A 27,185-nucleotide genomic window follows, 5' to 3' on the forward strand; every position below is an offset into this window, starting at 1 on the left:
TGTGTTGTTGGTGTACAAAAGGGGAAGAGAGCTGCCAATAGCCTGGGGTATATTGTTGACGTAAATATTGAAGAATGTTGGACTGAGTATAAGTAAGTTTTGCACCCTGAGGGCCACCTTTGAGAAAAGGTAATGGCTCAGAGAGAAGGTCCTCCACCCTCACTGACTGTGTGCACCTTGAGCAGTAGCTGTTGACACAGCTCTCAGAGTGGCCAATATTCTGTTCTGTTTTGAGTAGTATGAAATGATTAGCAGAATCAAATGCCTTCGTCAGATCCACAAAAACATTTACCACTTTTAGCGTGGCAGAGATACAACTGTGTCTTGATGTAAAGCAGGACTGCTGAGGTTTAAAGGCATTAAGGGTCTCCAGATGTTAGCACATCTGCCTCACAGTTCTGGGGTCTGGGGTTCAATCCCCAGCCCCATCTGTGTGGAGTTTGCATGTTCTCCCCGTTCCTGGGTGGGTTTTCTCCGGGCACTGCGGTTTCCTCCTACATCCCAAATCATGCGTGGTAGGTAGATTGAAGACTGAATTGCCTGTCGGTGTGAATGTGAGTGCGAATGGTTATTTGTTTCTAAGTGCCCTGCGATTGGCCGGCAACCGGTTCAGGGTGTATCTCACCTCCCGCCTGAAGATAGCTGGGATAGGCTCCAGCAGCTCGCGACCCTAGTGAGGGGACGCGGTAAAGAAAATGGATGGATGGATGGAAGAAATAAGTATTTAACACGTCAGCATTTTCTCATTAAATATATTTCCCAATGTGCTGTTGACATGAAAAATTCCCCAGATGTAATGTATGTAATAATGTGGAATTATAATACAGGGAAAAAGTATTGAATACGCCAACTGGTTTTTATTTAATACTTCGTACAAAAACCTTTGTTTACAATGACAGCTTCAAGACGCCTCCTGTATGGAGAAACTAGTCACATGTATTGCTATGGTGTGATTTTGGCCCATTCCTCCACACACACAAAAATTGTACCGGCATTACCAGATTACTAGCAACCTTTTATTGCTCAGTGACTGTTTTTCTGAATGTCTTTATGTCTCAAAAGTATTCTCTGCCAATTGAATGTCGGTTGTCGTACGAGAGCAGCACCAACTACCGGAGACAAATTCCTTGTGTGTTTTTTTTGGACATACTTGGCAAAATAATAATTCCGATTCTTGATTCTGACAAGCAGTCTTCAAATCTTTTACCTACCTTTGGAAGTATATTTAGTGAGAAAAATGGTGACGTGTTAAATACTTATTTCAGCCGCTGTAAAAATATACTTGTATGTGTGTGTGTGTATATATATATATATATATATATATATATATATATATATATATATATATATTATACACAGTATGTGTGTATAAATTTGGATAAATGTGAGCCTCATACCTTGATCTGGAGACCTTTTTAACTGTCTCCTAAAGGTAACCATTTTTAACACACACTACTTTTTTGGTGTTGTAGCCAGTCATCTGACGTTTGTAACAAAACAAGAAGCTTAAAAATTGCTTAAATATTCAGCAAGTTATGTTTTCTCTTTGTGTGCTCATGCCCAAAAGTCTTAATAGAAATGAATGGAGTGGAAGGGCGGGGCCATCGCGGCACTGCCGTTTCAAGATGGCAGCCACTCTGCATGTCGCTCCAATACGCTCTCCAAGTCCAGCCTCCATATAGGATATCTCTGGGTTAGCACCAACCGGTGGATTCTTCTCCTGTAACTAAGGGTGATGTCGTATGACTCTAGTGTACCAGTGTACTTCATTTCTGTTTTATACGACTTACATATGGAGTAGGTTTTGTCAATGCCCTTTCCATTTTCATATTCAAAAAAACAGAAATGTTTCTAAACGCTAGACTTTAAACCTGATGAGTTAATCTCACGCTCAGCAACTGTAGCCAAATAGCTACCTGCCGCCATCTTTACCACTGGGTGGCATGCGCAACTTTCACTTTCTGCGAGTGGTGTGCAGCGGTAGTGTTTTTGCACATTTAATCGTTTTTGAACATTTCTGAATCGTTATCGAATCGTCACGTAGTAGCATTGCGATGAATCTAACAGTCTCGAAAACAAGGCTGATGTGCAGAGTTGTGGGAGTTGAGGCTACACTCAGGACAGAAGTGAATATTTGTGAGCCTAGAAAGAGTACCATCCATCCATCCATTTTCTGAGCCGCTTCTCCTCACTGAGGTCGCGGGCGTGCTGGAGCCTATCCCAGCTATCATCGGGCAGGAGGCAGGGTACACCCTGAACTGGTTGCCAGCCAATCGCAGGGCACATACAAACAAACAACCATTCGCACTCACATTCACACCTACGGGCAATTTAGAGTCTCCAATTAATGCATGTTTTTGGGATGTGGGAGGAAACCGGAGTGCCCGGAGAAAACCCACGCAGGCACGGGGAGAACATGCAAACTCCACACAGGCGGGACCGGGGATTGAACCCGGGTCCTCAGAACTGTGAGGCTGACGCTCTAACCAGTCGTCCACCGTGCCGCCGAAAGAGTACCACAGATGCCTTATTTGCCTTGGGAGTGTTGATGGAGAAGTACAGAGAAGGTCAGAAGGAGCTCCATTGTTACTCAAGGTCTGAATAGTCATATGACGATTAAGGAGAAAGTGTTAACGCGTTCATACATTGTGCCACTTTCATCATGTTGTTAGGGTCAAGTAGCTGCATCTTGCAAACTCTGAGAACAGAAGGATGTGGTTAAAATGTTGACGAGAAGGGAAACAACAGTTTTTACTGGGCATTTCGAGTAGCTATGGAGTAAATAACATTTTGGTGTAAAATATTAACATTATGTACATTTTCTTCAGACAATGGCACTCACCAAAAACATGCATAGTTAGGGAGTTGTGTTTCCCACAAACCTTACAGGATCCTGGCTTTTTTAAAAAGGCCATTTTACAAACAAGCAGGGCACTTAAGTACAAAACTGTGGCTTCCGCCTTAAAACTTTCTATTGTATTTAACGTTTAAGAAGTACAATACTTTCACATTTAAGCTTTAAGAACTTCTTGGTTTTTCAAAACATAGGTGATATTTTTTGTAAATATGTGCAATATATTTCAAAGAATCACGATATAAATAGTCCATCCATCCATTTTCCACCGCTTATCCGGGTTGGGTCGCGGGGGCAGTAGCTTTAGCAGGATCGCCCAGACTTCCCTCTCCCCAGCCACTTCATCCAGCTCTTCCAGGGGAATCCCGAGGCGTTCCCAGGCCAGCCGAAGGACGTAGTCTCTCCAGCGTGTCCTGGGTCGTTCCCGGGGTCTCCTCCCGGTGGGACGTGCCCGGAACACCTCACCAGGGAGGCGTCCGGGAGGCATCCGAATCAGATGCCCCAGCCACCTCATCTGGCTCCTCTCAATGCGGAGGAGCAGCGGCTCTACTCTGAGATCCTCCCGGATGACCGAGCTTCTCACCCTATCTCTAAGGGAGAGCCCGGACACCCTGCGGAGGAAACTCATTTCGGCCGCTTGTATCCGGGATCTTGTTCTTTCGGTCATGACCCACAGCTCGTGACCATAGGTGAGGGTAGGAATGAAGATTGACCGGTAAATTGACAGCTTCGCCTTTCGGCTTAGCTCCTTCTTTACAACAACGGACCGACACAAAGTCCGCATCACTGCAGACGCTGCACCGATCCGCCTGCCGATCTCCCGTCCCATTCTTCCCTCACTCGTGAACAAGACCCCAAGATACTTGAACTCCTCCACTTGGGGCAGGATCTCATCCCCGACCTGGAGAGGGCATGCCACCCTTTTCCGACTGAGGACCATAGTCTCAGATTTGGAGGTGCTTCCCAGCCGCTTCACACTTGGCTGTGAACTGCTCCAGTGAGAGTTGGAGCTCACGGCTTGATGAAGCCAACAGAACCACATCATCAGCAAAAAGCAAAGATGCAATACTGAGGCCACCAAACCGGACCCCCTCTACGCCTTGGCTGCGCCTAGAAATTCTGTCCATTAAAGTTATGAACAGAATCGGCGACAAAGGGCAGCATTGGCGGAGTCCAACCCTCACCGGGAACGAGTCCAACTTACTGACGGATATGCGGACCAAACTCTGACTCCGGTCGTACAGGGACCGAACAGCCCGTATTAGGGGGTTCGGTACCCCATAATCCCGAAGCACCCTCCACAGGACTCCCCGAGGGACACGGTCGAATGCCTTCTCCAAGTCCACAAAACACATGTAGACTGGTTGGGCAAACTCCCATGCACCCTCGAGGACCCTGCCGAGGGTGTAGAGCTGGTCCACTGTTCCACGGCCAGGACGAAAACCACACTGGTCCTCCTGAATCTGAGATTCGACTTCCCGACGGACCCTCCTCTCCAGCACCCCTGAATAGACCTTACCAGGGAGGCTGAGCAGTGTGATCCCCCTGTAGTTGGAACACACCCTCCGGTCCCCCTTCTTAAAAAGGGGGACCACCACCCCAGTCTGCCAATCCAGAGGCAATGTCCCCGATGTCCACGCGATGTTGCAGAGGCGTGTCAACCAGGACAGCCCCACAACATCCAGAGCCTTTAGGAACTCCGGGCGAATCTCATCCACCCCCGGGTCCCTGCCACCGAGGAGCTTTTTAACTACCTCGGTGACCTCAAACCCAGAGATAGGAGAGCCCGCCTCAGAGAACCCACACTCTGCTTCCTCATGGGAAGGCGTGTCGGTGGAATTGAGGAGGTCTTCAAAGTATTCTCCCCACCGACTCACAAAGTCCAGAGTCGAGGTCAGCAGCACTCCATCCCCACTATACACAGTGTTGGTGGTGCACTGCTTTCCTCTCCTGAGACGTCGGATGGTGGACCAGAATTTCCTCGAAGCCGTCCGAAAGTCTTTCTCCATGGCCTCACCGAACTCCTCCCATACCCGAGTTTTTGCTTCAGCGACCACCAGAGCTGCATTCCGCTTGGCCAGCCGGTAGCCATCAGCTGCCTCAGGAGTCCCACAGGTCAAAAAGGCCCAATAGGACTCCTTCTTCAGCTTGACGGCATCCCTCACCGTTGGTTATATAAGTAGTTTCCCCCCTATATTTAGGTGCAGTGTTAATGTTCAACTTGTCCTTATAAAAATATTAAATATTTTTTGGGGGAATAAAACCTCTGGTTTGTTTTTGATAACTATTTAGGCCTGCTACACTACTGTATTTTAATGTTGGCCATTATGGGGGTACTTGAGAGCTCAGTATGCTTTGAGGTGTAAAATGTTCGAGAACAACTAATCTAGCTTCTAGTGTAGCAGTTGATCTGCAAATCTAGGCAACTAGTTTTGTCAGTTTGATTAGTCCTGACAGCTAGGAATGTGGGGTTTGGCTTTTTAATAATTCAGTCTCTTTTTAAAAAGCAGAATTAGCTAAAGGTTATACTATGCTTGAGTTATTTGCAGGCTATTTTTGTACAGTAGTTGACTTCCTTTTTCTGCTAAATCGGCTTCCTGAAAATGCACCCACATGAGCTGCATGTTGACAGTTGCTTGCTCAACACATTTAAGAAGATATAAATTACCTGACGACACACTTCACTGGAATAGCTTGCTTTGAGGTAAGTTTCGAATTCGTGTACAAAACTTAATGACAAATACCTTTAATTTGCCATATGAATGGTTTATATGCTAGCGGTAGATCATGCTGTGTGTTTACTATATTTACAGGGGATAGATGCTGCATTATAATTATTTTACTCATGTCAATGAACAATATCATATATATCATGGTGAAGATATCTGTTTTTGTTTTCCAGAACATGTCCAGTTCACACAACCGTACCAATCTGTTTTTAGTTTTAGTTTGTTTTTAACTGATGGCAGTCGTAGAAGTCACTCAAATGCAATATAACCAACAGGGTGCAAAGCCTTGACATGCGAAGAGGTGCGCTAAATGACGTGTGGACACCATAAAATCTAAACAAAACTATCATCTTTCTCAGCTTGCATCACGCTGAAACTTTGTGTGTGAATGTACTCTGTGGCATTGTAAACAAACCAAACTTTGCTAAATGAATTGAAACTCACTTTTTTTTTTAGCAAAGCTGAAGCGTAGCAAGCTGAAAGACTGTACGATCCCCACAATTATTAAAAGAACATATCTGGTGACAACTTACATTTTCCATGATAAGGACACGATCCGTTATGTGAACTGCAAATAGCGTGAAATCCCCCAAAGTTGTTTTATCGTTTTTGTTACAATGTAGAACCTGCCCGATGGCTACATTTCTAACACTTCCCGTAAATGAAGAAAATACAGAACTCTGCCCTTATATATACCCCGATGAGTACCTTTTCCTCTTTTGCTGCCAAGAAAAAAAAAATGCAAGTTTGGCTTCCGGTTTATACCCTTGACGTTATTCACTCATGTATCTGTGAGTTTATTGGGTTTTATTGTGCAAAATCACACAAATGTGTCTCAATGTGCTGAACAATATTAAAAAGAAGAACACACATATTCTGTACATTAACAGCAGTACACATGAACTCAGAGACAGCAGATGAGACAACAGAATGTACAGTGCCACATACAATACAATGTCCAAACATCACAAGAACAAAAAAAAAAAAAAAAAAAAAAAAAAAAAAAAAAAAAAAAAAAAAAAAAGAGTAGAGTGCAGTACTCAAAATTTAACCTGCAATTACACATAACTTCTAAATGCGTGTTGTAGTTTCCTGCGACCTATCTATAGATAAGCAGTTGTATTGCAGCTATGTGGGACAAGCTCCAATTGGTAGTGTTTCCTTAATACTGAGTTGCCTTTGTATGTTTTCACCAGCTCTATAGAAATGTTAATGTTTTGGTTCACAATTTGTTTGCAACACGTGTTGCTACATGGACCAGATTTTCTGCATCATACCGAAAGGCTTTCGATGCTATGTACAGCATTAGGACAATCCGTGAATGTGGAAGGTTGTATAAAATCAGCACACCTGGTATACATCTGGGATGGTCTTGATTATATACAGACACTTTCCCCAAAAAAATTGTATCATGGAAAGGTTTATTGATTTTCATAATTCCATTCAAAAAGTTAAACTTTCATAGATTATAGATTCAGGGTGATTGGGAGGAACACCACCCCCCCCCTCCTCCCACGATCAGAACCTGAGTGGTGTTCTGTTATTGGACATCTGTGCTCACCACAGATTGCCCATAACAAACACCATGTTCAAGCATAAGGGTGTCCACACGTACACTTGGATCCAGGACACCCTCGGTCGGCGTTCGATGATCCACTTTGTGGTCGTGTCATCGGACTTGCGGCCGCATGTCTTGGACACTCGGGTGAAGAGAGGGGCGGAGCTGTCAACTGATCACCACCTGGTGGTGAGTTGGCTCCGATGGTGGGTGAAGATGCCGGTCCGACGTGGCAGGCCCAAACGTATTGTGAGGGTCTGCTGAGAACGTCTGGCAGAATCCCCTGTCAGAAGGAGTTTCAACTCCCACCTCCGGCAGAACTTCACCCAAGTCCTGGGGAATGCGGGCGATATTGAGTCCGAGTGGACCATGTACCGTGCCTCTATTGCCAAGGCGGCCGACCGGAGCTGTGGCCGTAAGGTAGTCGGTGCCTGTCGTGGCGGCAATCCCAGAACGCGTTGGTGGACACTAGCGGTGAGGGATGCCGTCAAGCTGAAGAAGGGGTCCTATCAGGCCTTTTTGGACTGCGGGACTCCTGAGGCAGCTGATGGGTACCGGCTGGCCAAGCGGAATGCAGCTTTGGTGGTTGCTGAGGCAAAAACCCGGGCGTGAGAGGAGTTCAGTGAGGCCATGGAGAACGATGTCCGGACGGCTTCGACGAAATTCTGGTCCACCATCCGGCGTCTCAGGAGGGGGAAGCAGTGCACCATCAACACTGGGTATAGTGGGGATGGGGCGCTGCTGACCTCGACTCGGGCTGTGCTGGTTGACACGTCTCTGCAACATCGCATTGACATTGGGGATAGTGCCTCAGCTTGGGGTCCCCCTTTTTATGAAGTGTTCCAACTACAGGGGGCTCACACTCCTCAGCCTCCCGGGTAAGCTCTATTCAGGGGTGCTGGAGAGGAGGGTCCGTCGGGAAGTTGAACTGTAGATTCAGGAGGAGCAGTGGGGTTTTCGTCCTGGCCGTGGAACAGTGGACCAGCTCTTCACCCTCAGCAGGGTCCTCGAGGGTGCATGGGAGTTCGCCCAACCAGTCTACATGTGTTTTGTGGACTTGGAGAAGGCGTTCGACTGTGTCCCTCGTGGAGTCCTGTGGGGGGTGCTTCGGGAGTATGGGGTACCGAACCACCTGATATGGGCTGTTCGGTCCCTGTACGACCGGTGTCAGAGTTTGGTACGCATTGCCGGCAGTCAGTCGGACTCGTTTCCAGTGAGGAACTCCGCCAAGGCTGCCCTTTGTCACCGATTCTGTTCATCACTTTTATGTACAGAATTTCTAGGCGCAGCTGAGGCATAGAGGGGGTCCGGTTTGGTGGCCTCAGTATTGCATCTCTGATTTTTGCAGATGATGTGGTTCTGTTGGCTTCATCAGGCCGTGATCTCCAACTCTCACTGGAGCAGTTTGCAGCCGAGTGTGAAGCGGCTAGGATGAAAATCAGCACCTCTAAATCTGAGACCATGGTCCTCAGTCGGAAAAGGGTGGAGTGCCCTCTCCAGGTTGGGGATGAGATCCTTCCCCAAGTGGAGGAGTTCAAATATCTAGGGGACTTGTTCACGAGTGAGGGAAGAATGGAACGGGAGATCAACAGGCGGATCGGTGCAGCGTCTGCAGTGATGCCGACTTTGTATCGGTCCGTTGTGGTAAAGAAGCAGCTAAGCCAAAAGGTGAAGCTCTCAATTTACCGGTTGATCTATGTTCCTACCCTCACCTATGGTCACGAGCTGTGGGTCGTGACCGAAAGAACAAGATCCTGGATAAAAACGGCCGAAATGAGTTTCCTCCGCAGGGTGTCCGGGCTCTTCCTTAGAGATAAGGTGAGAAGCTCGGTCATCCGGGAGGGGCTCAGAGTAGAGCCACTGCTCCTCCGCATTGAGAGGAGCCAGATGAGGTGGCTCGGGCCTCTGGATGCCTCCTGGACGCCTCTCTGGTGACGTGTTCTGGGCACGTCCCACCGGGAGGAAACCCCGGGGACGACCCAGGATACACTGGAGAGACTTCATCTCTCGGCTTGCCTGGGAACGCCTCGGGATCCCCTTGGAAGAGCTAGAGGAAGTGGCTGGGGAGAGGGAAGTCTGGGCTTCCCTGCTGAGGCTGCTGCCCCCGCAAACCGACCTCGGGTAAGCGGAAGACAATGGATGGATGGATGGATGGATAGATTCAAGGCCCACAATTTAAACAATTTCAAGTATTTGAATCAGGAATTCAAAAAATTAGAATACTCTGAAGAAATCAGCCCAAATTTTGTTTTGTTTTAAACTTAGTGTCACACACTAATCATCTACTAAGCTCAAAGCACGTGCACAGGTTTCCCCAAGTGTCATTAAATTGCTTCAGTTTGGTTCAATTGTCTCAGTTGGGTTCAATATGGGGAAGATTGCAGACTTGACAACTGGCCAGATCATCATCGACACCCTCCATTGGATGCCTAAGCCACAAAGGTTCATAGCTAAGGAGGCTAGCTGTTCACAGAGTGCTGTGTCTCAAGTCATATCATACCATATCAATGGAAAGTCTAGTGTAAGGACAAAATGTGGCAGGAGAAGATGCACCAGCAAAAGAGATGACCGTGGGCTTCAGTGGATTATCAAACAGAGAAGATTCAAGAATCTAGCAGAGATCCAGAAAGAGTGGAATGAGGCGGGAGTCACACCTTCAAAAACCACCACATTCAAACGCATCTGGGAAATGGGCTAATACTGTCGGGTTCCTCGGGTCAAACCACTTCTGAGCCTGAGCCAACGTAGGAAGCGTCTCAACTATGCCAAGCAGAAGAAGTACTGAACTGTTGGCCAGTGGTCCAAGGTCTTCTTTTCAGATGAAAGTATGTGTGCCTTTTATTTGGGAATCAAGGTCCAAGAGTTTTGGAAGAAGACGGTTGAAGAACAGAACCCTAGTTGCTTGAGGTCCAGTGTGAAATATCAGTCATGATATTGGGATGCAATGTCCAGTGCAGGTGTTGGTAAACTCTGCTTTCTTAAATCCAAGGTCACCGCAACAGTCTACCAGAATCTTTTAGAGCACTTCATGTTTTTTTCTGCTGAGGATATGGATGGAGATGCAGAGGACCTGGCCCCTGCCCATACCGCCAGAGGCACCAAAACCTGGTTTGATGCTCATGCCATGACACAGTGCTTGACTGGCCAGCCAACTCGCCAGATCTAAACCCCATTGAGAATCTACGGGATATTATCAAGAGGAAAATGAGGGGCACCAGACCCAAAAACAAAGAAGAACTGAAAGCAAGCATCAAGGAAATCTGAGCTTCTATAACTCTCATGCAATGCCACAGGCTGATTGCCTCAATTCCATGGTGTATTGAGGCAGTGATTAAAGCAAAAGGAGTATTGAAGATTAACATATAGTTTTGAAAGTACCATATTTTGATTGATTTAATGTGACCCTACTTCGATTGGCTGGTGACCAGTTCAGGGTGTACCCCGCCTCTCGCCTGAAGATGGCTGGGATAGGCTCCAGCACGGCCGCGACCCTTGTGAGGATGAAGCGGTACAGAAAATGGATGGAGGTGACCCAAATTTCTTTCTTTTTTTTTTCCCTACAAAAACTGAGAAATATTTCTTCACAATATTAAAATTTTTTGAATTCCTGATTTTGTGGGTTTTATGAGCTGGAAGCCCAAATTATGTAAAAATAAACAATTAAATACTTGAAATTGTTTAAATTGTGGGTCCTAAATCGATGAAAGTTGAACTTATTTACTGGAATTAGGGAAATAAATAAACTTTTCCATGATATTCAAATTTCTTGGAAAGGGTCTGTATATCATTACACGTAGTGATGATGTCTGGTGTCGTAACTAGTCATTGAGGCCACATGCCATATAGTCATTTGTCATTATGATTTTTATTATTTCTTTTACAGGATATGTTGTGACAGGGAAAAGGGGAGTACTGCAGGCTATGTGCTCTGAAGACATTCATCCAGGATACTGCAGTAACCTCTGGAGCCAAATGCAACAGGTAAACATAAATTTTACACACAGACATTTTAGCTCACTGAAATACAGTAGATACAGAAGAATGAACGTCAAAAAAAAATGTCGCGGACTCATCTCATTTACAACCCCAATTCCAATGAAGTTGGGACGTTGTATTAAACAAATAAAAACAATGATTTGCAAATCATGTTCAACCTATATTTAATTGAATACACTACAAAGACAAGATATTTCATGTTCAAACTGATCAACTTTATTGTTTTTAGCAAATAATCATTAATTTTATGGCTGCAACACGTTGCAAAAAAGCTGGGACGGGGTCATGTTTACCACTGTGTTACATCACCTTTTCTTTTAACAACATTCAATAAAAGTTTGGGAACTGAGGACAATAATTATTGAAGCTTTGTAGGTGGAATTCTTTCCCATTCTTGCTTGATGTACAGCTTCAGCTGTTCAACAGTCCGGGGTCTCCGTTGTCGTATTTTACGCTTCATAATGCGCCACACATTTTCAATGGGAGACAGGTCTGGACTGCAGGCAGGCCAGTCAAGTACGCGGGTTTTCTCCGGGTTTTATCCAACTGCTCCCTGCTTTCACTGCAGATCACAATGTCATCTGCAAACATCATGGTCCACGGGGATTCCAGTTTAACCTCATCTGTCAGCCTATCTATCACCACTGCAAACAGGAAGTGGCTCAGGGATGATCCCTAATGCAGTCCCACCTCCACCTAAAATTCATCTGTCACACCTACAGCACAGCACACCTCACCACTGTTCTGCTGCCCTCGTACATGTCCTGTATTATTCTAACATACTTTTCTTCCACTCCAAACTTCCGCATGCAGTACCACAGTTCCTCTATGGGTACTCTGTCATACGCTTTCTCTAGATCTACAAAGACACAATGTAGCTCCTTCTGACCTTCTTTGTACTTTTTCCATCAACATCCTCAAGGCAAATAATGCATCTGTGGTACTCTTTCTTGGCATGAAACCATACTGTTGCTCGCAAATACTCACTTCTGTACTGAGTCTAGCCTCCACTACTCTTTCCCATAACTTCATTGTGTGGCTGATCAACTTTATTCCTCTATAGTTCCCACAGCTCTGCACATCTCTTGTTCTTAAAAAAGGATACCAGCACACTTTTCCTCCATTCCTCAGGCATCTTCTCACACGCTAGAATTCTATTGAACAAGCTGGTCAAAAACTCCACAGCCACCAAAGAGGTTCACCTCTTTGTGAACAAGTGCATGAGAAAATAGTCGAACAGTTTCAGGACAATGATCCTCAATGTACAATTTCAATGAATTTAGGGATTTCATCATCTACGCTCCATATCGTCATAAAAAGGTTCAGAGAATCTGGAGAAATCACTGCATGTAAAACCAACATTGAATGCCCGTGACCTTGGATCCCTCAGGCGGCAGGCACTGCATCAAAAACCGACATCAATGTGTAAAGGATACCACCACATGGGCTCAGGAACACTTCAGAAAACCAATGTCAGCAAATACAGTTTGGCACTACATCCATAAGTGCAACTTGAAACTCTACTATGCAAAGCAAAAGCCAGACCTCGGACTGTTGAACAGCTGAAGTTGTACATCAAGCAAGAATGGGAAAGAATTCCACCTACAAAGCTTCAACAATTAGTGTCCTCAGTTCCCAAACGATTATTGAATGTTGTTAAAAGAAAAGGTGATGTAACACAGTGGTAAATATGACCCTGTCCCAGCTTTTTTGGAACATGTTGCAGCCATAAAATTCAAAGTTAATGATTATTTGCTAAAAACAATCAAGTTAATCAGTTTGAACATTAAATATTTTGTCATTGTTGTGTATTCAATTAAATATACATGATTTGCAAATCATTGTATTCTGTTTTTATGTTCAACACAACTTCCCAACTTCATTGGAATTTTGTGTATATATATATATATATATATATATATATATATAAACCGCCTTAAGCACCAACCGTAGCCCTGAACCGAACCATAATAAACGTATTTGTTTTTATTTAGTACAAATGTGATACGTTTGAGATCGTCATCTTGTTACATCTGCGTCGCCTGCCCTTTCCGCGATGCAAGAGCCAATTTTATTGGAGTGGGGCGTGTCCTGCCAGGAAAATATATGGGAATCCTAATAACACAGTCTGGAGGTATCCTCCGGTGCCACGTGTTTCCTTTGTTAGTCGGTTGTGATTGTTCAGTTGTTGTAATCCAATGTGTAGCAGTTCTTGATCAGACACACACTTTCAGTGACAATACTTGAATACCAACCACAGTTAAACCGCAAAACAGAAAAAAAATGTAAAAATAATTTCTTACTTTATTGACAGTAAAATATGATTACAAACAAGCTTAATGTTGAAATGCAACAACAGAGCTGGGTTAAATTTCCTGGAAGGAACCCAGGGATAGTCTCATCTCCCAAAAGTAAACAGTTTTTTTGATACTTAAGGGATTTTTGATAATTTTTTAGAATCAGGTGTAATGACAGTAAAATATTCATTCATTCATTCATCTTCCGTTCCGCTTATCCTCACGAGGGTTGCGGGCGTGCTGGAGCCTATCCCAGCAATCTTCGGGCGAGAGGCAGGGTAGACCATGAACTGGTCGCCAGCCAATCGCAGAGCACATAGAAACAAACAACCATTCACGCACACATGCACACCTAAGGGCAATTTAGAGTCTTCAATTAACCTACCATACATGTTTTTGGGATGTGGGAGGAAACCGGAGTGCCCGGAGAAAACCCACGCATGCAAACTCCACACAGGCGGGGCCAGGATTTGAACCCGTCCTCAGAACTGTGAGGCAGATGTGCTAACGTTCACCGTGAGTAAAATAAATATTAAGTAAAATATTAAATTTCATTTATATTTCAGAGGACTGTTCTTTTGAAATGCAACATCAGATCTGTGTGAAACTTGGTGGGTGTAAAGCTGGGATACTCTAGTGTGCCCCAGAAGTGGACTGGTGTTGTAATACCTAAGGCATTATTTTTGAATTCAGGTGTAGTGACAGTAAATTATGCAGTGTTCAGACAACCTTTATTTTGAAATGCCACATCAGGATCTGTATGAAACTTCCTGGGTGGATTCCTGGGATAGTGTAGTGTCCTTGCAAAGTGAATTGGTTTTGTGATACACAAGCGTTAGCGGATGTCCTTCCAGTCAGAATTCGCAACTAATCGACCTAAAGCTATAAACCATCATAGCGCAATGAAGTTGTAGCGGACATGCGCGCCGCAAATCGAGGCGCCAGAGACTTTGACCCACTTGAGAACCCTACTCCTCCACACTGCCCAGCTGTGAGACGGCGACTAGGACCGTGCCTTGTGCACGTCAAGTGGACCTTAACCTAATTAGCAGCTTCCCGTCAAATCTCGATTCCTGTCTTCAAAAGACCCCTTCCTGGACCAAATGGTTGGGGGAGACTATGTGGTTAATATTCAAACCTGCACGTCAGGTGCCACCAACTGGCGTTGAGAGGAACTGCAAGCGCCAGAACTTGTGGACATGCCTATGATGTTTGTTAACGGAAGATAAAATGTCTGTTTTTATATCTTGCAAACTCTGTAGAAATATTCCAAATGTATGCCTTGGTGTCTGTGTCCACATTCTCACGTTGACAAGTCCTCTGCATGATTTTGAAAGCTGTTCATGATTTGAAATCAAACAGTACGAAATGTATTGAAAGATAAGCACCTCATCTGCCACGACCAAAGTTTAAACAATGATTCTATGCGTGAGAGTACAAAGTTGGGAGTGTTTGAGATTAATATTATTTTAAGATCCATTTACTCAAATTTGTAGACAAGATTACGGCTGGTGGGCGTGGTCTTCTCCAAGTCGGCACACCCTCTTCCTACACCCCGCCCCTGGGGTATTTAACTCTAAAATCACACCTTTCTCAGAGTTGAGTTGAGGCTAGTTAGGCTTTTCCTTGTCCTTGTACCTTTGCTGGCAGCTCGCCAGCTGGGTGGCCTCAGGCCACCCCTCCTCCTTCTTTTGTTCAATTTTTGTCCTCGGGCGCCTCCGGGAGCCGCCGCAACCAAGCCGGCGGCGTTTTCGATCGAAGAAGTAGACCATGCGGCTCCGATCGCTTTCCCTAGCCACGATAGGTCGGCGGGGCCTCAACGAGCAACTGCCGGCATCAGCTGCCGGCGGTCCCGCACGCCTCTGAGGGCCAGAGCTCAGCCTGCCACCAGGTCAACCGGCAGGGAAGTTATGAGCGCATCCCAAATGGGACAACAACTTTCCTTTCCTTCTTTTTATTTTTGTGCATCTGGTTTTTCTTCAACCGAACCGGATTCTTTCCCGCCTGAGGTCCGGAGAGGAAGACCACCCCAAACACCAGCTGATCTGCGTTCGTGAGTCGACACTGCAATCCTTACTATGATGTACAACATCAGTACGTAATAATTGTGGGCAAATGACTAGCTTCATATGAAATCCCAACTTTGCCTTCTCTCGCTCTGGCTCAACGCATTAAACGCTCATTTATTTTAGCCCAGCGACCACGCGATCCTCTTTTCCATTTTTGTACGCCTTATTTTCTCTCTTTCGTTTACCCTTATGTGATTTTCTTCTTGTAGTTTGTAGTTGTGTGTTTCATTAAATATACCATAAAATTCCACTCGTGGTTGTATTTTGTGTGTGCTCTGAATTTGAGTAAACTTCTGTAAACTAGGACTCAAAATGTCGTAGAGTTTAGCAACCTCCAGATCATGAGACTGATTAAAAAGTCATCATTTTGCCTAAAGTTAAACGTGAAAAAATTGACGTGGTGCCCTTTTCGAGACATTAGTTTGATTTTAACAATTAAATCAAAATTACGATAAACCGGAAGTAACGCAAACGTCGCTCTCGGCTTATTACTTTATCCTAAATTAATTACAATTCTTATTTGACCTACAATCGCTACAAAGTTGACAGGTCCACTTGTTGACTGGCTTGGCCCTTGTAGACAGATATATATATTTTTAAACATTTCCCTACGGCCGGAGTTAAAATTATCTGTCAACCCACAGGTTTAAAAAAAAAAAAAAATCACATTCATGAAAACATATTTGTTGGGTCTCAAGCGCATTGGCCAATCAGTATACTTATAAGGTGCCGACAGCACCTTATAAGTATCTTAGCGATTATGTTTTTTATTGAATTGGGGAAAAACAGAATGTCAACCCGGAAGGTTCGCAACTTAAGGAAAAAACATGTCATGTACAATACAGAGACTGGTTTGGAAGCAATAAAAAAAACTAGGTCAGAATCAGATTCAGATGTGATTGTAAATGTGTTGGCACAGCTGACTAAAACAAGAACAGATACTGAGTGCAAAGTGAAAAATGTGCCAATATATGTTGTGACTCAGGAGGAGTGATGACTTGACAAATGACTTGCTTAATTAACCAAGGTAATGACTTGACTAGACTCGGTTGAAGTGTAGTTGGAACCCGACATTGCTTGCTATGTTTTGCCATAGTAACTTGGCACTGACTTGAAACTTGAGTTGTAGACTTGAGACTTAGACTTACTTATTTTTTTTTTTTTTTGACAAAAGGTCAACACAGAAAAATCTCAGTGTGTGTGAACATGGCCTCAATCTTACAAAACAAAACAAAAACAAAAAAACTTTGGTGACAGATCAAATGAAAAAGACTAAAATGAAACCGTAATAAAACATTGCCTGCAGTGTACATAAGCTAAACACCAAATAAAGACTTCTTTGTTCCAAAAAACATGGACTTGACAAGAGTTTAAACACTGAAACAAATTCAAACAGTTCTCATTGGTTGAGTAACACTACATAAACATACAGCCAACAAGTTTCACAAGTCAATGGTTCCACTGATTTTGAACTTCTTTGCTGAGCGTTCGCTGGCTCGCTGCTCAAACTTGTTTCCATAGATGTAAGAAATGAAGCCATTTATCTCTACTTCAAATACACTGTTCCTCTTGGGAATTACTGCCCAAAAAACACAAACAAACATGGGAAAGGTAAATGAACTGGAAGAATGTGACAATGCATGCTCTCACATGTATATGTGCTTTCTGTCTTACATTAAATACTGTACAATAAACAAATAATGATGCTATAAAGATCCTAATGATCATTCTCAGGGCATTGAATCAATCAGAACTGGACTGTTTTGGTTGTCTTCGAAGACGTTTTGCCTCTCATCCGAGCAGGCTTCATCACTTGACGCAACAAGGCTTAGTTAGGACAGAACTAGCCTGAGTTGGTGTAGAAAACTCACTGCCTCATTCTTTTGGAATGCCAGTTGACATGACAGTTGTTAGAATGCCTTGCAGAGAGGCCACTGTCTGTCAACACGATTTGTTCGGTGAAAGGCCCTCATTAATATTTCATTCAGTTGTAAAATGGTGGTGGAGCTGCCGCATGGCCAAAGGAGGCCGTGTAAGACAAACAGAACAGTCCAGTTGCGACTGATTCAATGCCCTGAGAATGCAATGACCATGATGAATGAGAATATTCACAGGCATCCTAATTATCAATTCAATTGAAAATAGTACATTGTTTGTACATTAAAGGCCCCATATTTTACCCAACCAACTTTTTCTGGTGCCTCAGTAAACATCCATCCATCAATTTTCTGAGCTGCCTCTCCTCACTAGGGTTGCTGTATTCGGCAGCCTATCCCAGCAATCATCGGGCAGGAGGCGGGGTACACCCTGAACTGGTTGCCAGCCAATCGCATGGCACATACAAACAACCAACCATTCGCACTCACATTCACACCTACGGGCTAATTTAGAGTTGTCAATTAACCTACCATGCATGTTTTTGGGATGTGGGAGGAAACCGGAGTGCCCAGAGAAAACCCACACGGGCACGGGGAGAACATGCAAACTCCACACAGGCGGGGCCGGGGATTGAACACCCGGTACTCAGAACTGTGAGGCAGACGCTCTAACCAGTCGTCCACCGTGCCGGCCTCAGTAAACATGAAATATGAATTAAAATCGGCCGTGCATTATTTTCTGCCAAGGAGCCTGAAATCAGATCATTCAACTTTCTAGAGCTTATCTAAGTCACCTCTCCACCCACGAGCCAGCGCTGTCAACTAGGGCTAGGGAAAATTTACAAAATAAATAAAAAATCAATTTAAAAAAACGAATAACTCTGCTAAGTCGACTTAAAAACTAGGTGAATGGAGAATTTTTGCCTTGCAGCTCCGCTGGGTCTAAATTGCCAAAATAGGGGACCTATAAATTAGAAGAAAAAAAAAAAAGTTACAACTAGTTCTATATCTATTTTAGTTAAGTCTCTGTCTTTACAACAATCATTTCAACAATGGAGATCGTTTTACCGAGAAATGATAGACACCCAGTATTTACTGTACTCTGAAATACTAAGAAAAATAATAAATAAATAAGAAAAATTTGTTTACCTTTCACTTTGTCTTGTCGTGTAACAATTTTGAAAACATGCTTGAACTCCTGGATCAAAATTCCTGTAGTGCCCACGTATGATGGGCATTTGGACCGAACCACTGTAAAAAATAAAAAGATCAAACAGATAAATGAAAGGACACATTTAATGAAAAACAACCTCCCTGTTTATTTGTGTGTTGTGTGGGATTGTTTTGGTGACAGTTGGTAGGTTAGAGTCGGTTAAGCGGGGCTGGGATGTGGGGGGGGGGGGGGGGGGGGGGGGGGGATGTCTGTGTGCTCCGGTGTGCGCTGGATGGTGCGGATTCCTACGCTCGCGGTGGCTTCTTGGTGCTGGGGTCCTATTAGGATTTCCACACAGACTATGTTCACACTGCAGGTCAATCCAATTTGCTTTGCCCAATGTGATATGTAGCAGCAGCCATTGCGACCCGATCTTTTTTGTTTTTACGATAATTTTTGTTGGTGTCGTTTTCAGCATACAAAAACAACAACAACAAAAATACTATATTGGACGACATGGAGGCACATTACCATAGCGAGACTTGTGGCAGGACCTGGTTTCCTTTAAATAAAACTAATATCCAGTGATATTGGACTATAAATTAAATGAAGAAAGACAACAGTATTAAACATGACACCTACTACAGCTGGCCCATCCAGGACCTATATTAGTCCCTCATGGATACAGCTTTATCGGACCATGCATGCACATTGGTCGGTTTAACTCTGTTGAGTCGGGCAGTTTTACACGCAAGATAAGTTATCTTCTGGTCGCAAGCCATCCAGTATCGCATGAACCGTATCGGGTTCTAGGGCAGCACTACAAGCAAGTTCCTTATGGCATATTCTTTACACTACTGGCAGTCTCTTTAGATTGATCGAGGAGCTATAGTTGTATATACAGTGGAACCTCGGGTTACAAACTTAATTGATTCTTAAACATTACGGTTTGCGCTGCCCGTTCGCCACCTCGCTGACGGCTAATTGAAACAGGATGTAGCGAAGCGAACATTCTCCACATTCCCCATGCTGCGAATCGAAATTGACGACATCAAAACTCAAAAAGCCCTTCCTGATAAAAGTTGAAGTGAGGACGCTCATTTTGCCGTGTGTGAACGGTGTTGGTTGGTTTAGTTTTCAGTCAGGCTCACGGGCGTTCCCGGCTGCAGGGAGTATTCAATGCCGCCTCACTTCCTGCCTTCCCCTTGGATTCGCCATACATCAGTTTGCCTAGAGAGCCAACAGATCCACGGAGGACGCCATCACAATGATCCTCCATATGGCTCAGCCACAGGACATTTGCTGCTGTCCGGACATCGAGTGTGTTATGTGACAGTGGAGACGCTTTCATCTCCCGAGAGAAGTCAATCGACTATTGTAGTCGACATCTATGTGCCGCCTCAAGCTAAAACGAAGGTTTCCATGGAAACGCTGCAGTGCGACACAGACAAATAAATGTCCACGCACCCAAACTGTATTACGATACGGCCAGTAGACTAACCATGCAAACTTGAAGTCTGTGCTGCCTAGATTTTTCAAGAATCTGAATTTTTAAACCATCGGAACTTTCTAACCAGCTTGGAGCGCTGCAAACCGGATACAGGCTACACTTATCAGAAACCACTCTGGAAATCGGGGATTTCCCGAAGAATAAAAATCCACCCGAATGCAAAAGGAAAACCAATTACCATCCAAGTGCAACCAAAAGGTTCACTTTTCGAGTGTTGTAGCCCCAATGGAAAAACAGCACTGGCCGGTCAGTGAGTGAGTGCACATGTATTGTTTGTCCAAATGTTGCAGATACTCCTCAATCAGTGTGCAAATGGAGCAGATGCTACTCTGGCATGAGTGCCCAGTGTTGGTCAACAACAGATATAAGGGAGAGCCCGGACACCCTGCGGAGGAAACTCAGTTCGGCCGGCTGTATCCGGGATCTTGTTCTTTCGGTCACAACCCACAGCTCTGTGCAATAGGTGAGGGTAGGAACGTAGATCGACCGGTAAATTGAGAGCTTCGCCTTTCGGCTTAGCTCCTTCTTTACCACAAATGCTTCTTCGTAAGAAGCATTTCAAGGTCCTGGAGTGGCCTAGCCAGTCTCCAGATCTCAACCCCATAGAAAATCTTAGGAGGGTCTTGAAAGTCCGTGTTGCCCACCGACAGCCCCAAAACATCATTACTCTAGAGGACATCAGCATGGAGAAATGGGCCAAAATACCAGCAACAGTGTGTGAAAACCTTGTGAAGACTTACAGAAAACTGACCTCTGTCACTGCCAACAAAGGGTATAGAACAAAGTATTGAGATGAATTTTTGTTCTTGACCAAATACTTACTTGCCAACATAATTTGTTGAAAAATTCTTTAAAAATCAGACAATATGATATTCTGGATTTTTTTCCCCCTCATTTTGTTTCTTATAGGTGAGATATACCTATGATGAAAATGACAGGCCTGTCTCATCTTTTTAAGAGAGAACTTGCACAATTGGTGGCTGACGAAATACTTTTTTGCCCCACTGTCTGTGTGTCTGTGTAAGTGATCACGCAGTGGCATTAATCTAATTTTAAAAAATGCTCATGTTAAGAATGGGCTAATGTCATGATTACATAAATTTTCAAGTTTATCAAAATTGTTTGAATTTATAAAAACATAAAAGTAATTTAAGTTGTTTTGTCAGTTTCCATTCCACTGCTTTTACTAATGTTTGAGATTTTTGCCGTAGTATCGTTTCAGTACTAGCATTGAGGTACTTTATGCTGGTATTCAGTCAGAATTTTGGTATCGTGACACCACTACCTGAGGCCCAAAAGCAGCTTCCGCCACCAAGCTGTGAAATGCATCACCCCCCCCTACAGTAGACACTCATGACTATACTTTACACGTAAATGCCAATATAATGAACGAGGCTCTGCAATATTATCTGATCAAATATCTGTGCAATACCCAAATGTAAATAACCGCACAACTGCCGTATTAATGGTCATTCTCCCAAATGTGAACATTTGTTCCATAAATAAGTGTCTTTTGATAATTGTGTGATTATATTTATTTTCTTCTCAACGGTCTCACGGTTCTGCGGTATTAATCTCAAGGTACGATAATTATTGCGATACCGTGGGAAAGCTCACAGTATTACAGGGAAACTCACAGCACAGGCGAGGCAGAGGCGAACGCAGGAGAACCGAAAGTCCTTTTTTTCTTTCATGATAGGCTTTAGTAGTTTCTGTGCGTCTTCCCACAGGTTTTTGTGAGAAAGACATCAAATCATACAGGCACAGCTCAATACATCAGAATATGGTAGAAAAGTCAATTTATTTCAGCACTCATACATTATATACTGTACCGTAGATTCATTAAACACTTGGGAAAATACTTTTCAGAGGGGAACCTCTCGGCTGATTGACTTGTAAAGGCGAGGTTCAGACAGCCGAGGTGAGTTTGAAGTGACGATGATCAATGTGTCCTGCAATTCACATTAGTTGACAGAACTATTTTTTATTTATTAATTAATTTCCCCCCAACTCGGGCAATTAACATATCCCCCTTATGCAACCCAGTTACAGCTGGCGCAGCTGCCGTTTTGTGGACATTACTTCCGCATTCTGCAATGGCGCATTTCAGTCACGTGGGCCAGTCAGCCAATCACTCACTGTATTACTCGTGATGTCGTCATATTGGTTACGAAGCCAATCAGGTGCTTAAATACTGTATTAAGGAAGTGAAGTGAGCACTGTAGCAGCCCAGCTAAGCGACGTGCCTGCGCATACCCAAAACAAGATTTTTAGCACAATGAACGTGACACTATCAAGGCACTTTTAGTACCGCAATATCCTGAATATTGTAAAGTCCCTATTGCTCATGCACAGGGAGTCAAAGTACACGAGTCGTATAATTACAATGACCATTTATCATTCGAGTTATTGACAACCATGCAGCTTGGCACGGTAAACTAGAACTGGCCAAGCCCCCACCCTCGGGCACCATACTCGCCATGCATCACACGTTGGACACCCAAATCACATTCAGAGTTTTAAAAAGTGATGAAAGTGTTGACTGATTTAGGTGACAATTTACCTGTGATGATGGCACCGTGGAAGTCCGCCTTCAATAGTTTCTGCTGCACAGACTGTGGACTGCTGCAAGAGCAACACACTTGTTAACCTAATATTAAGTGTCCTTGGGTCTCTTAAAAGGCACGATCAAGATATAAGCTATCCATCCAGTCAGCTAGCGCCTATCCCAGCTGACTTTCAGCTTGAGACAGGGTATACACTGGACAGGTCACCATCCAATCGCAAGGCACAAATAGGCAAACTATTCAAACTCACATTGACATCTATGGACAACTTAAAATCTTCAATTTACCGAACATGCATACCCACGTAAGCACAGCACAGGGAAAACATACAAACTCCACACAGGTAGGCCAGAGATACAATTCAAACCCTTAAAATTCAGAACTGTGAGCCAGACATGCTAAACACTAGCCCTCCATACTGCCCTCTTTATTATATAGCATCATACATATTAAAAAAGTGTCAGGATATTTACCTTGTTGGCTTTAATCCATTGCAAAGATCAAGTATATATTGTTTCCAGAGCTCATGCAGAGGTAAGAAAAGCTCATATCTGCAATGATAATGACCAAAGAATACAAAATAGGGTGAAATATAGCATAGGCATTACTTTGATAGACTCATTTTGGACTCATTTTACTCACAAACCATGACTATTACATACTATAGCTCCATGACTAACCTCTGGTGTTCACCCTTTATATGGAAAATCTTCAGTTCCCTCTTCTGCTGAGCATTTATTCCTTTGGCTCTCTTTTTGTTGAGCATCTTTTTCTTAGTCCTGGAGTACTCCAGGATCACTGCCTTATAACTCAGCATACTTTTTGGATCATGTTGTGGATGTGGCTCAGTGTTGTTATTCAGGAATGCTTGGGTGAAAGCCTCAGCTTTGGAGCGAATCTGAGACTGGTGAAGTATTAAATACATGAAAGAAAGCGAGATGATCGCTCTGGAGAAAGAGATTTTTGGCTTAAAAGTCCCTGTAAAGTGAAAATCAATGTCTCCTAAACTTGACACACCACCGAGAAGAACCAAGTTTGAATGAATAATAAACAATAAGGCTTCAAAATAATTCTCTCAGCTAGGGGTACACGATTATGGTCAAAATAATAATCATGATTAGTTTGATCAATATTTTAATTACGATTTTTGATCAAGATCATGTTCGGGGAAAATCTTTATTTTTATTGCACTACTTTTAAGAATATGTAACAGTTTTCAATGTTTGGGTCTACACTGTATCATAAATTAATGTGTCACAGTTTTTAGTGCAAAATGAATCTTTAAATAAAAATATTTACCAAAACATTATACTGTACCAAGGGCTAACTGAATAAATATGCTATTACAAAGTGCAATCACATATTGCAACTTAATGGAAGCAAATACAGTTAATGCATAGAAGGCAATAACATTAGGCTGCAAGCGCCGACTTTTCATTTGAAAATCGCCGTCGTCAATATAGTGAATTGTCAAGGCTGGTACGTCTTTGTTGTTCTGCTTGACCATTGGTCAGTTGTGCACAGTCACAAACTTAAAAAAGCTCTACAGTTGAGATTTTCCTCTCTATCTACTTCTGACGTTTTTTTTTTTTACTGCTGTCAGGCTAGCCGAAAAGTTGAAGTCAAGGCAGCCGCTACAACGATTGTTCATACTACAGTATTGTCTTAGCGTGACGCCTCTCCGTTAACGTGCTGAGACCGCCAACTTCAAAGTAAAAGTTTCATATATTACTACATTGGACATGAATGCCATTTTAAGCTTTTATTTAAAAGTTGGCCCTGAGCTTAATGAAGCCTTAATCATGCGCTCGCCCCCTGGTGGCAGGCTGGACTAGGTTGCGGGCCGTGCTGCAAATGAAGCACTTTTCATATGCAGCAGTGGCTGCATTTTCAATGTGAAAAAAAAATCGCCGACGATCAGGCTCACTTAATCGTGGCAGCCAAAACCGCGATCACGATTAAAATGTAATTCATTGTGCAGCCCTACTCTCTCCTCTAATATGCTGCGGGCGTGTCCGCTGAATGGGCTGAAACCACATTCCATTGGGAGGTTTGTTCCCAAAAATTGGAATTCTATTCTGACGGTTGATGACTTTAAAATTATGCCGACTCAACTATATAGGAAAATCTGAGAAAAATATAATTTGGAACGCGGTGTATGAAACAGTCCAATTAAAAACGGTCAGTATGGCAGTAAAGCAAGGAGCCTCTTGTATGGTTAAACTCAACAATGCTTTTTTTTTTTTTACTGGCAAAACCAAGTACGACGAGGTCATTCTAACGTTTGAGGGTACAGCGGCTAAAAACAGAATTGATGTAACAGTGATACTACATTCCCATTCCCTAAATGTGTTGCATAAAAAGGACTGTCTCTCATTGTTCTCACAACAAATGACATACGGTGTGATGTGATTGGCTCACCTCAACACCGAGGACTTTCACAAGGTCACGAGGAATTGGGGTATCCACAACTGCTTCTATTAGGGAAAAGAGTGGTGGAAATAGAAATGATAGAGCAATTACATCTTGAGAAAAGCTATAAAAAAAATAAAAAATAATCCCTACTGTGACTGGCAATCATATGCTATACAATGTTCATATACAGGGTGGCCTAAAAGTAGGCTCAATATAACTGTTTTAGAATTATTGTTTGGATCATTACCTAGACCTCCCAACAGTTGATCATAATTAGGCTTTAAAAAAAAAAAATGTTTTACTCGTTCACTGCCAACCCTCCAGTTTACAATGCATATTTGGCATCTATAGCTTCGACAAAAGACACCCATCTAAAACATGAAACAACTGTAAGCCTACATTTGGACCACCATATATTGCTTTTCTTCATTTCAGCATTACATAAACCACTATTTTACTTTTAGCTGAAAAATTCATGAAATAATATTAAGTCAATTGGGTTAGTTCCACACACATTGCCTTTGAGTTCATAGGTTTGATATTGATCCTGGTGATAAAGAACCCCTAAAATGAACATTTGATTAGTCTATGCTGTGGACTGCTAAGAAAATGGATGTTCATAATTTGGACACCCTTTATTTAAACCATGCAAACTTTTTGGAAGAATGGGTACTTCTAAAGTATTCACGTGTGTTGGGAATCTTTTCAGGACTGCTGTTCTAACTTTAATAGTATTGAAGGAAGCTACCACCTCTACTTTGAAATTCTTGGAATAAGCTTTCACGCGCCATGAATACATTATTTTTGAATAAGCGATGTACGCGGTCAATTCCACTTTGTTCCCATGTACTGCTGTAAAGGTATTTTGTTCATCTCAAAATCGAGATTGTGTCAGATTGGGGACTTTTTTTGGTGGTACTCGATGTCAAACGTTTTGTAGCCACTGTTGTGATCGATGAATCGATTATCAAAATGGTTGTTGATTAATTTGATAATCCATTGCCGATGAATCGACTAACTGTTGCACCTCCAATCTCATTGACACAAATTGCAAGTGATGTGTTAATGTAATTTGCCTACAAATGTTTCTCTGGGTTGAAACAACAACAAAAACAACAATGCTATAATAATATTAAAATTATCAGCAAAACGATGAATGCAGTGTTTGGAATTAATCTTAAAGTGATGAATATTTGCATTAGGCTCTATTACAGAATTATCAAAGACAAATCACTTGTATCATTAAAGGGATTGCGCACTCAGTCTTATTCACTGTCTTGTGTTCGTGCAGTTCCCATAAGTAGTTAGTTATGTATTTTTTTTTGTAATAATACAAATGAACGAAATTATAAATGAATTTGCAGACCAGAGTCATCAGCTCATATAAGAATTTTTGGAAAAAAACATATTTTGTGACATATAACCGCACTCGAAGCAAATAATTCAGGTTGCATTTCTGTTCAAAACACAGCATTCAAATGTCGCATTCAGCCTTTCCATACTAAAACTTCTTGAAGGTTGGGGCTAGTTCATGTTGACGTCGGAAAATGGCTGACGGCTGAAAGAGTAAAACAAACAAACACAAAAAGGCTGACGAAGCTATTACTTCAACATTCTTCTTTCAATGCTACGTACCATCCATGTGTATGTCTTTTTCCCCCCCCCCGCGTTGGTCAAAATCTCGTGTTATTCACGTGCTTCGTAAACAGAATGGAGACTGCACGGCTCATGGATATGAATAGGGAGCTACGACACGCCCCTTTACAGCTACGTGCCGACGGCGACGCTAACGTAGGAGGGTCAGCGTATTGTATGTGTGCGGACGGCAAGAAAGGTAGACATGATACTGCATACGATTGCGTACGTCGTACAATAACGATAAGGAAACTGGGAGTAAGCAATCACAGGTATTTTATTTATTTAATTAAAAAAAATTTGGGGGGGGGGGTGCTCTTAAAATGTAACAAAAACGTTATGTATTGATGGCACACGCTTTGGCGTCGACAAAAATAGGAAACTATGAGAATCGGTCGAGAAATGATCTAGGTATCACCGCCTTTGATTGGGAACGTCGACCTTTCCAACATGGCCGACACGGAGACACATCACTTATAGGGTTGGTTGTGTTATCTGTGTTTGAAACTCTTCTTCTATTGGGTT

The 27,185-nt window shown here is 43.2% G+C and overlaps 2 protein-coding genes across 3 annotated transcripts in view; both read right to left on the bottom strand.

The window, feature by feature from the left end:
• plekho2 (pleckstrin homology domain containing, family O member 2) overlaps positions 1-6,307 on the bottom strand; it is a 29,035-nt gene extending 22,728 nt beyond the window's left edge. The window contains exon 1 of the mRNA XM_061670594.1: positions 6,117-6,307. Within this exon, the coding sequence (XP_061526578.1) occupies positions 6,117-6,125 (9 nt within the window). The 5' untranslated portion in view covers positions 6,126-6,307. The remainder of the gene's footprint in view (positions 1-6,116) is intronic.
• A 6,633-nt stretch (positions 6,308-12,940) lies between these two features.
• On the bottom strand, positions 12,941-26,765 carry pop4 (POP4 homolog, ribonuclease P/MRP subunit). 2 transcript variants are annotated; one of them, XM_061670595.1, is made up of 7 exons: positions 26,661-26,765; positions 25,032-25,087; positions 23,291-23,514; positions 23,084-23,161; positions 22,607-22,668; positions 18,530-18,631; positions 12,941-17,082 (listed from the first exon to the last, which is right to left on the bottom strand). In XM_061670595.1, the coding sequence occupies exons 1-7, from the start codon at positions 26,665-26,667 to the stop codon at positions 16,946-16,948; spliced, it is 666 nt and encodes a 221-aa protein (XP_061526579.1). In that variant the 5' UTR covers positions 26,668-26,765; the 3' UTR covers positions 12,941-16,945. The 2 variants fall into 2 exon arrangements, with proteins under 2 accessions (XP_061526579.1, XP_061526580.1); XM_061670596.1 differs by lacking the exon at positions 12,941-17,082 and adding an exon at positions 17,095-18,344.
• Between the last annotated feature and the right edge of the window lie 420 nt (positions 26,766-27,185).

The sequence above is a fragment of the Phycodurus eques genome, chromosome 2, assembly GCF_024500275.1.
Source record: "Phycodurus eques isolate BA_2022a chromosome 2, UOR_Pequ_1.1, whole genome shotgun sequence".
In the NCBI taxonomy this organism is placed as follows: domain Eukaryota; kingdom Metazoa; phylum Chordata; class Actinopteri; order Syngnathiformes; family Syngnathidae; genus Phycodurus; species Phycodurus eques.

What these genes read in the sequence shown, in the direction of transcription:
- pop4 (XM_061670595.1), bottom strand. An exon ending in TGAAAGTCCTCGGTGTTGAG is followed by an intron (nt 23,515 to 25,031) that starts GTGAGCCAATCA and finishes ATACTTCACCAG; the next exon opens with TCTCAGATTCGCTCCAAAGC. An exon ending in CCACGGTGCCATCATCACAG is followed by an intron (nt 18,632 to 22,606) that starts GTAAATTGTCAC and finishes TATTTTTTACAG; the next exon opens with TGGTTCGGTCCAAATGCCCA.